Here is an 11,220-nt window from a genome sequence, read left to right on the forward strand (position 1 = left end):
GTGCCAGGACACATTACAAAGCTACACAGAGAAACCCTATCTTGAAAAACCAATAAATAAACAGACAGACAGACAGACAGACAGACAGACAGACAGACAGACAGACAGACAGACAGACAAACTTGTTCCAAGCTCCATTCCATAGTGACTCACTGGAGAAAAAAAAAATTTCTCTGCAGCCTTGTGGTTTTTTGGGCCTAAAAAGTTTAGCTCTAGGAGAAGTTGCCATTTTGCCTGTGGGGAACAACAAATATCCTATTTAGTTGGGAGTTAAGACCCCCTCCTGGCTCTTTGGGGCTCAAGATACCCTTGAGTTAACAGGCTAAGAGAAAAAAGCAACTGTTAGGAGGTGTGATTGATCCAGTTTACCAGGGGGGCATTGGCTTGTTCTCCACAACAGAGGTAAGAAAGAGCATGTCTAGCACGCAGGTGCTCCTTTAGGGCATCCCATGGTGTCACCATGCCCTGTGATTAAAGTCTCTGGTAAACAACAACCCAATCCAGGCTGGATGTTAAATAACCAAGATCCTTCAAGAATGAAAGCATGGGCCACCCCTCCAGGTAAAGAGCCACTGGTGTGCTTGCTGAGGCTGGAGGGAAGAAAAGAAATGGGTAGAAAAAGATGTTATAAATACCAGCGAAGGCCACATAACCAACTGCAGAAATGAGAGTTATTTTTAACCTGTGTGTCTTGGTTCTATTTGCTAGGAATATACTTGTGCATACACTAAGTAGATATCCATGGTTTTATTTGAGTGTAACATCAATTGAGATAATATAAAATGTCAAGGGTACTGAATCTTTATTATCATATTTAAATTATGGGATGTTAGAAGATGAAACAGTCTTCAAAGGATATTGCTCCCCAAGCTCTTTGGAGCCCAGAGGATTCTTTTCCAAGTTTACAATGTTGGTCATTAAAGCTGTAAGATTTGACATTTTCTTTGTTATATTTGATGACTTGTAGTAATTTTTCTCATTCAAGATAGGAATGTAGCCGGGCAGTGGTGGCGCATGCCTTTAATCCCAGCACTCTGGGAGGCAGAGGCAGGAGGATCTTTGTGAGTTCGAGGCCAGCCTAGTCTACAAGAGCTAGTTCCAGGACAGGCACCAAAAACTACGGAGAAACCCTGTCTAGAAAATCAAAAAAAAAAAAAAAAAAAAGAAGATAGGAATGTCTGCTTGGTTCTGTTCCTTTAGAGAACCCTGACCAAGTCAAACTATAGTACCAGGAACATGGGATACAGTTGTAGTTGAGTTGGTTTGCTCATGTATTCTTTAGTTCAACACCTAGGTTATTTTTTTCCAAACAGTATGGCTCAAGTCTAGCCAGTAAGACATGAATTGAAAGTTTTGACTTTTTCTGATTGTTTTAAAGCTTCCAAAAGCAGAACTAAAGTGGAAAAAACTGAGCTTTGAAGAGGGGACAGGTGCATTGAAGAGATGTCAACCTTTGACCTACAAGGCCTTTGAACCTAGTCTAGCAATTGATTACCTTCTGAGGTCTTGTTATATAAGAATGGATTCCTGTTTGGACATCTATATTCAGGTACTTACTTATATCCCGAAGCTTAAGTACTCTGAACTAGAATTTCAGAATATACATCAGCATATTTAAGAATCTGAAAATGACCTGAGAATAGTGCGTAAATTTGTTTAGGTAGCCTTTTCTCCTGTACTAGACATTAGCATCCCAAGGAACTATGATTTCCCTATACACTTACTTTTCAGAACGTCATTCCTAGACCTGTAACACATATGGCTTCTGGAAGCTTGTCAGAATTTTTGAGGCAGTGAATACTGTTCCAGGCTGGCTCTCACTTTCTCACTGTATGGCCCAGGCTGACTTCAAACCCATAATCCAATGGCCTCTAGCTCCTGAGTGCTGGAATTATAGGTGTGTATAACCCTGCAAGCAACCCTGAGAGAACCCTAACGCAAAACACACAAAACAAGGCTATGCGGAGAATAAAATGAAGGTTAAAAAGGTAATCTAGTTTACTGACCCTTAATTCCATATGTTATAGCAGGTTTACAGCTTCCGCTCCACAGTAGAGTGACCTTGGGCCGGCTGCTAATGTCTGTTTTATAGATGAGATAACTAAGGCTTGGAGACATTAGCAGCCGGCCCAAGGTCACTCTGCCGTGGCGTGGAGCGGAAGCTGTAAACCTGCTATAACAGATGGTATTAAGGGCCAGTTAGCTAGATTACCTTTTTAACCTTCATCTTATTCTCTGCATAGCCTTGTTTTGTGTGTTTCGTGTTAGGGTTCTCTCAGCCTGCGATGATTCCCCAAATATTCCAGGCATACAGCAGTCCACATTGCCATCAAGCAAATCGTAGCACTTTACTCCAAATGCTCCATTCAAAAGCTCTGTCTCCCGTAGAAGCCAGGTAGAGATCACAATGGCGGCAACAGCCCAGAAAGCCGGCATTTTAAAACAGCTAGTTTTTTTCCTGTTGCTGAGTCAGGACAATTTCTTTGCAGCGCGAAACCCACAAACAGCAAAAAGCTGTCTTAAATTCTCTCTCTCTCTCTCCTGTTTAAGCCCTCTCAGGTTTTACGTGGAGTTCGTTACTACGTTGGGTGCCACTCTGTTGTAATAGGAGCAGCGGGCCTGCCACCCTGCTAGCTTTACCCAAAATAATTACACGGAAACTGTATTCTTTTAAACACTGCTTGGCCCATTAGCTCTAGCCTCTTACTGGCTAATTCTCACATCTTGCTTCAACCCATTTTTAATAATGTGTGTAGCACCACGAGGTGGCTTGCCAGGGAAGATCTTAACCTGCGTCTGTGTCGGGTGGGAGAATCATGGCGACTCCTGACTCGGCTTCTTTCTCCCAGCATTCTGTTCTGTCTACTCCACCTACCTAATTTTCTGTCCTATTAAAGGGCCAAGGCAGGCTCTTTATTTAACCAATAAAATTAACACAAAACAGAAGACTCTCCCCTATCACTTCGAAGTGTCTCTAATGCCACCCTACCTCCACCCCCATGTCAGGACCCTGTTTTACATCATACAGCCACGAAGACACACATTTCTCCTTTCTACTTCATACTTTTGAAAACATTTATTTTCAATTTTTTGAGGATTTTCAGCAGCCAGGTTTTAATATGAAGCCATCAGGATTCGAGTGGGGACTTTTCATTTCCAGTGGTGACATCATCCAAACTCTGCATTAAATGAAATGTATCCGAAGTATGCAGTAATTGAACTGGGGAAATGGGATGGAAATGAGTCAAAACCCAAAGATAATGTTCTCAAAGAAACCAATTAGTCAGAAATCTAAGCAGTGGAGATAAAGGGGATGGGATTAGGGAAATGGGGTAATCACAGAGGGAAACCAAGGTACAAAATAAATATTAGGATTGTTACTGTCTTCCATCATCTCTTGCCTTTTGGGCTATCTCTTTAGGTGATCGAGTGCAACCCGAGAGCTTCTCGATCCTTTCCCCTTTGTTTCTTGATGTGGTTACCAAGGAGATGATTGGAAAGAACATTGATGAGCAGTGTCTTTCTACACAGGAGCAACCCATCATCCCTTCTGACTATGTTGACATTAAGGTAGCATTTTACAATATGTGTCATTTTATGAGAAGAAGTGAAATGAAGGGGACCATTTGCCACAAAATTTTTTTGACTTAATGGCCCTGCTGAGCTGATGATCATCTTCCTTTCAAGACGTCCTGAGATTGTACTGCAAGCAACCTCACAAGAACTATTTGTTTTTGCAGAAACATTGATAGCCATCAAGGATAACATTACTTCAAAATCAGCTAGCTAAGTGGATTATAGGCCATAAAACATTGACTTTCCATTTTAACTTTTAGATCTGTGACCAGCTCTAGGGATATTTACACTAATAAGTTTTAGAACTTTCGTGTACAATGCTAGTGTTCTATGCTTGCCCATCAGTTGGTACAATTTACACTAAGTTTAGCACATATCTCTTTGGCAAGGACATCATGCATACAAATATCCACATTCAATAACTTGGAAACTAGGAGAGTTCTGAATTGTACCTTCAGACTCGTTAGAGCCCAGTACTTGTAATAAGGATTGTCATCAGGTCAGTTACCCAATTCCAAAAATTCATCCTCATTTCATCCAAGAGTTGACTATGGGCCTTGTTGCAGAACACTCGCCCCGTCAAGCACTTCTTTCTTGCAGTTGACTTTTCCAATGATTTCTCCTATAACTAGCCTTTCTCCTCAGCCAGAGGCCAGAATGAAGGCAGAGAAACAGATGGATGACTGCCTTTGTCATGTTTCTCCTGCCTTTTCCTGTCAGGTTGTGTGGTACAGTTCTGACTGACAGTCGGGAAGCTGGAAATCAAAGGGGCCACTGTATTAAGGACTGTTGCAATGTGTTTGCATGTTAGGTTTCTGACAGACGTGACAAGTCCGGGAGCTGAGGACACCGCTATCTGGATAGGTCTAAAATGAACAGGGCACATTGCGGGGTAAAGACAGGCATTCCTGGCACAGATCCAATAGGTCAAAGATGCCAAATTATTCAGAGGCAGTAAGATTACAGAAGTGATTCTCTTGGCACCAGCAGGAGGCAGCCATCTTGCTGACCTGCCTATGGTGGCCCCAGTGACAAAAATACCTACAATTTGCAATTGGTGTGTCTTTTCCCCCTAACTTAGCTGTATGGGCTCAATCTTTTGGGCCTGACACAGGGTTAGTATGCAAACAAATTTTGAAGGCTCTTTCTTTTACCCACACATGAAAACACCAATCTAGATTCATTCCAAAAGAGCCACAGGATGGTGTCAAATAATTTCACTTAGCACCAAACAATTGGATCTGACTTCTTGTTTCTTTGCTAACCTTATAACTTTGAGCATTAGCCAAAACTCAGAAAGTCTCAGTTCAGCTTAATGGCAATAGTCCTACCTCCCCGGGGCTGACATATGAAGGAAGAGGAGGTCTCTGGTTGCTTCTCCACCATCAACTAACACCAAGTGTAAACTAAAGCCTACCAAGAAAGGTGTGAATTACAGAAATATCCTGAAGATGAGTAGTGTTTGTATCATTTAAGAACCTAGATTGTACGTAACAGTTTAACTCTGCAGTCAGAGACCTGAATTCAAAGCCCAGCTTGTAATACTTATTTATGCAGTAGATTTGGTCAAAATATCCATCATTAGCTGTGTTTTGTCTTATGATCTGTCAGTTGCATCATACATGATTGATTATGTTTTGTATGAGACAGGTTCTCTGTGCAGCACTAGCTTTCCTGGAACATACCTGTAGACCAGTCTAGCCTCGAACTCAGAGATCCAAGCCGTCTTTGTTTTCTGAGGACTTGGATTAAAGGCATGCACCACCACACCAGCCAAACTTGGTTTATTGTTTCAAATTTAGGTTTGTGTTATTACTTAACCATGTTAATTAGTCTGTGCTGTTTTCTATACAGTTTGAACTCTTATCATACTCCTATGTACATAGAAACTCAGTAAACATTAACAAAAATCTACGTTTATTTGTTGGTTATTTCCTATCTCCTGAACTAAAAGTACATTAAGTAATAAGTGCAGGATGAAGAATGAGAAGTCACACACAATTGCCAACACCATGCAAATATTTATTCAGGATTGTGTTTCTCAAATATTTCAAACCAATATGAATTGCAGAAAGAGGCCAATTGGAACAACTAAATGATATTTGGAATAAAATCATTTGGCCTAATTTTCATAACCACAGATTTCAAGGAATACCACCATCCATGCCAGGTGTACCAGACTACTCCATTATCGGTCTCTGCTGTGTAGGGGCCCTGATAGTACACCCCATTCAGGTTTGCAGAGTGACACCTAGTGGGAGAACAAAAGAAAACAGAACAGTCAGAAGGAAAGTCTGCATCAGAAACTTTATCTTGCTAAGAAACGATAAAACTTCTAGATGATGACTTCTGTTGTTTCCCATAAAAATACATTTCCCCAAACCTGAAACTTCTATACAAACAAATGTCATTGTTTAAGCAAGTGAGTTTTGGTCCCATCCCAAACCATCCCAGGCCACTTGAAGTGTGTTGAAAAATAAGCATTTCAGTTCTTAGTGGCCTTTTGTGGTAGTTTGAATGCAGTTGGCCCCCATAAGCCTATAGGAGTGGCACTCTTCGGAGGTGTGGCTTTGTTGGAATAGGTGTGGCCTTGTTGGAAGAAGTATGTCTCTGTGCTGAGAAGTTTGGCATCTCCTTTGCTCAAGCTTTGCTCAGTGTGAAGCTGAGACTATTTTCTGCTGTCTTCTGATCAAGATGTAGCCAGTATTATGTCTGCCTGCATGCTACCATGCTCCAGACCATGATGACAATGGACTAACCTCTGAAATTGTAAAGCGCCATCTCAATTAAATGTTTTCCTTTATAAGAGTGGCCGTGAGCCGGGCGTTGGTGGCGCACGCCTTTAATCCTAGCACTTGGGAGGCAGAGGCAGGCGGATCTCTGTGAGTTCGAGACCAGCCTGGTCTACAGAGCTAGTTCCAGGACAGGCTCCAAAGCCGCAGAAAAACCCTGTCTCGAAAAACCAAAAAAAAAAAAAAGAGTTGCCGTGGTAAGCAGGGAAGTGGTGGCACACACTTTTAACCCCAGCACTCAGGAGGTAGAGACAGGCAGATCTTTGTTGAGTTCAAGGCCAGCCTGGTTTACAGAGCTAGTTCCAGGACAGTCAGGGATACACATAGAAACCCTATCTTGAAAAAACAAGTGAACAAAAAAAAAAAAGTCACTGTCTTCACAGCAATAGGAACCCTGACTAAGACACCTTTAAACAAAAAAAGAAAGAAGAAGCAAAGAAAAATGACATTGTAACCTTCACCTACATCCTCCTGGTTAAACAGTGTTAGCCTCGAGCTTGGCCACAAAGGGCACAGTAAAGACATGGGGACAAGCAAAGTAAGATGTGGGGACAAGGAGCTCTACTGCAGCTTCCGGAGTAGTTTGTACTTCCAAGTTCATCAATCTATAGTCGAGATACGACTTTCATGATTCAGATTCCCTTCTTTCCCTTCTTTGGTTGTTAGCATATCAATTATTTGCATCTTCAAGATAAGCAAGCAGAACCTAAACCTCCTTTTAAAAACTTCCCAGCTATCAGAAAATAATCTTTTGTTTGAGTTGTCAGGTTAATTTTTCACATATACTGCACCAATCTAGATAGGTCTGTTTGGTTATTGTAAAACTTAAGCATTTCCTTCTTCCTCCTTTGGGGTCTACACACTTGTCTGTCCTTGGCATACACAAATTTCATGTAACAGTTTATAGTCATTTTCCTGTTATGATATTAATCACCATCTATTATTTATTGCTGTAACTAATGAAAAAATATCAGATTATAGGCTATGAGAAGAATACTCAGAACTAGTCCTGAGAAAAGAAACAAACCATTGAATCAGAAAGCAAAGAATTCATTCATAAATGCAAAGTAGCAGGCTTGGATCACTAAGCTTGTGATTTGCTTTCACTGACCATCCTGGCAGTCTTCCTAATTTAAATAGCGAGGACTAATCGGAACCATGCCTGCTAAGTCTGCAGGGATTCAGTATCCACTGTGTTTCGAAAGTACCATGAGATGCAACATTTGAAAAGGAAAACCCCCAGAGTACCTAGAATAAATATTTGGATACGTTTATATAGAGAAACTATTATGTTTGGTTTGATTTGGAGCCTACTGAGAAATGGGCTGTAGGGTCCACTGCTTAGTATTCTGAGACCTGTGTTCCAGCATCCTTCAGTTTCTAGCCTGAACTTGACACTAGTTATTAAAGATTGACACTCCAAGGTAAAGAAGTGTTCAGGGGAACTGGCAGTGTAGTGGTTGTCGCCGGGGAGAGATACGACTTGCAAAGACACAAGGCCTGAAAGGCAAGGGAGGCAGCAATGAGGGTTTTAGTTATTTTTCTCTTGGCTGTGACCAAATACCACAATGTAAAGAAGTACTGGCATTGGCTCGTCATTACAGGGTTAGAGTCTTTCCCGGTGGAAAAAGCAAAGGGTGTTAAGCATCAGTGGCAGGAACACATGGCAGCTGTTTTTTAGATGACTTTGAGTAAGAAGCAGAGTGCTCCTACGTGGGTGGGGCTGGACAATAAATACAGAAACCTGTAGGGGGCGTTGCAATTCCAGCCTCAATAGTGAGAATCACTGAGAAGCACCAACAATTCCCGTCAATTAGAATGCAACACGGAAAACAAAGAGTTAAGGCTACGTTTCGGGAACAATTTCCTTTCTCTCTAGGGCGACCTATTTTTCTTGGGTAGTGCCAGCTACTAAATTGCCTTTTTTGATCTTTCTATCCCCTGTTTCGAAAGTCAACTATATCGTTTATTTGCCGTCCTTATTATTTGTGAGACTGCCATTCATTCAGGAGTAGAATAATCCAACCAACTGGAAGATGTACACACTCTAGGTCTCAGTGATATTAGTGATGATTTCTTCAAGTCTGTTTAAAATCTGTCATTAATGAATGTTCACAGATGACAAGCCTTAAACGCTGCTTACTTACAAGAAGAGGAAGGAATAAAGAAGAAGAGGAGAACCATCTTTTTTTTTTTTTAAGAAAAGGAAGAGCCGGGCGGTGGTGGCGCACGCCTTTAATCCCAGCACTCGGGAGGCAGAGGCAGGCGGATCTCTGTGAGTTCGAGACCAGCCTGGTCTACAGAGCTAGTTCCAGGACAGGCTCCAAAGCCACAGAGAAACCCTGTCTCGAAAAAACCAAAAAAAAAAAAAAAAAAAAAAAAAAAAGAAAAAAAGAAAAGGAAGCTAAGAGGGAAGATATGTTTTGCCATGTTTCATGTTAGCACAGTAGGAAAAAAAATGATTTTATGATCTTCCTTCTCTGCTCCCTTACATTGTTGCATATACTCCATCTCTTTAATAAATGGCCAACCGTTAAAGACTCAACTTTTGGAAACGTAAAACCCAGCAGGAAGCCTACTGCTTTTACAACCGCCTACATTTCCCTTAATTGATGGAAATACCTTAAATTCATTGTATCTGCATTGAAATCTACCTCTCTAAAGCCAGCCAGGTATGGCTGTTTCCACCTGTAATTCCAGCACTTGGAATGCTAAGGCAGGAGGATTGCCACAGGTTTGAGGACAGACTGCAGACTGTACTGCGTAGTAAGGCCATGTCTCAAGTCAGCAAACCAAAAAAGAGTGATTAATTAAAAGCCAACACATCACAGCAAGCGATGTTATAGTGAAGACTCTCATGGTTTCTAGAAATTTCAGTATGTATAGAATAGATCCACTCATAGCATATAGAGTCTAATTTTAGTATGTACAGAATAGATCACTCATAACATATAGTCTACTTATAGTGTATATAGAATAGATCCAATCATAGCATATAGAGCCTACTTTTGGCATGTATAGAATAGGTGCACTCATAGCATAGAGTTTATATTTTGAGATGCTTTATTTACACTAAAAAATTATATAGATTATGGGATTTACATGTATAGTCCAGTTGTATGGAAAACACTAAACTCCAAAATTACCTAAGATTTCTTAACGGAAAGTTTAGGTGTCCATACATTTTGAGGTGGTTCCCGTTTTCTAAGGAAAACAGAATATTTCCAAAGCTGATGCTTCATCCCACATTGTCCCACACCTGCTCTGCCGAGGTAGCACGCCAGCTGGGTCACTTTTGAGGAAAACTGCATGGAGTTTCCATCCCCACCTAACTGGATGATCCTACAAAAATGCAGCTTGGGAAATCGTAAAGGAACCAGGGACATTTGGTCCAGAGATGAGACAATTCGAAACGATACAGTGCACTACTTCTCAGAAATATGATTTATTTCCAAGACATATTATTGGAAATTTTTGTTTCTTTTGGGTGTGTGTGTGTGTGTGTGTTTTGAAGACATGATCTTGTTAAGTGTCCCAAGCTAGCCTTGAGATTGCTAAGTAGCCGAGACAGGCTTTGAACTTGTGGTGATCCTCTTGTCTCTGTCTGCCTCCAAGTCCTGAGTTTACTGGAATGTGGTACCACACCCAGCTTCTGTTACTTATTGTTCAGGCTTTACTAATGTGCACAATGAATCTCAAAAAAAAAAAAAAAAACCTCACAGCTGAAGAATTCTGGCAAGGATTGTGTAACATCACACATAAGGTCACCATCACCTTACTTGGCATAATTGATACCTTTAACGCCTTTGCAGCCCTGTGTGCAAAGCATCAAACCTGTTAAACCACCAGCCAGACTGCTCCTCCTCAGCACAATTCCCTTCATAGTTATCATTATCTCTGTCCCACGTGCTGAACTTCATTCTTCGGTGACTAGCCCACCACTGCACTTCGGGGTGAAAGGTCCCTGAAAGGGCGTCTCCAGCTGTTCCAGAATATTCTCCAACATTCAGTTCATAAAAGGACTGAGGGGAGAAGAGAGCCATTTTCACTATCAGTAGGAAGCACTTGAAAAAAAACATGTTAAACAAATGAGTTTATATTATGTATTTTTATTTCTACAGACATCAAAGCTTTGTTGCATTGTTTCAGTGTTAACTCAAGACATTGCCTTGATTAAATTTTAAAAATTAAAACTTTTAGTACCTTTTTATCTCCAACTCTAAAATGTTTGTATTGTGCAAAGCGACTATTTTTCTCGAAATCTGTTAGGTCAATTTTTAAAGTGTAATCTCCTAAAAAAAAAAAAAAAGCCAAAGAAAAAGTAAGAAATTATTGTTGTTTAAATACATGACATGATATTGACTTTTAAAGCTAAAAATAAATTGTAGTTTTATTTTGCTTTTACCATTTCCTCTGCCAAGAATCAGTTTTCAAAGAACAAACACTGACTCCAGAGTAATACAGTGTGAGCATTTTATTGTTTATTTTACTTGAAAATGACAGCAAAATAGCACAGTTGAGAAATTCTACTGTCTGAAGAATAAAAACAAACCTAAAAATAGTGTATGATTCACTTTGTCAAGAACAGAAAATGTTATTATTTAGTTAATGGATTAAAAAAGCCAGGCGGTGGTGATTTACACATTTAATTCCACTACTCAGGAGGCAGAGGCAGTGAGTTCAAGACCAGCCTGGAGTATAGAGTGAGGTACAGGACAGCCAAGGCTACACAGAGAAACCCTATCTCAAAGAAACTCAGAGAGAGAGAGAGAGAGAGAGAGAGAGAGAGAGAGAGAGAGAGAGAGAGAGAGATTTAATCTGACTCAAAGTTTCACAGGGTTAGAACAGCCCA

At 40.6% G+C, this 11,220-nt stretch overlaps 1 protein-coding gene across 5 annotated transcripts in view; it reads right to left on the reverse strand.

The window, feature by feature from the left end:
• Positions 1-5,577: 5,577 nt before the first annotated feature.
• Fgl1 (fibrinogen like 1) overlaps positions 5,578-11,220 on the reverse strand; it is a 44,558-nt gene continuing 38,915 nt past the window's right edge. For all 5 annotated transcript variants that reach the window (XM_026786884.1, XM_013351982.1, XM_013351983.1 and 2 more), the window contains 3 exons: positions 10,572-10,660; positions 10,203-10,390; positions 5,578-5,827 (listed from right to left, as the gene is read on the reverse strand). In XM_026786884.1, coding sequence (XP_026642685.1) covers positions 5,668-5,827; positions 10,203-10,390; positions 10,572-10,660 — 437 coding nt within the window. In that variant the 3' untranslated portion in view covers positions 5,578-5,667. The remainder of the gene's footprint in view (positions 5,828-10,202; positions 10,391-10,571; positions 10,661-11,220) is intronic.

Source organism: Microtus ochrogaster, linkage group LG7_11, assembly GCF_000317375.1.
Source record: "Microtus ochrogaster isolate Prairie Vole_2 linkage group LG7_11, MicOch1.0, whole genome shotgun sequence".
Lineage (NCBI taxonomy): Eukaryota > Metazoa > Chordata > Mammalia > Rodentia > Cricetidae > Microtus > Microtus ochrogaster.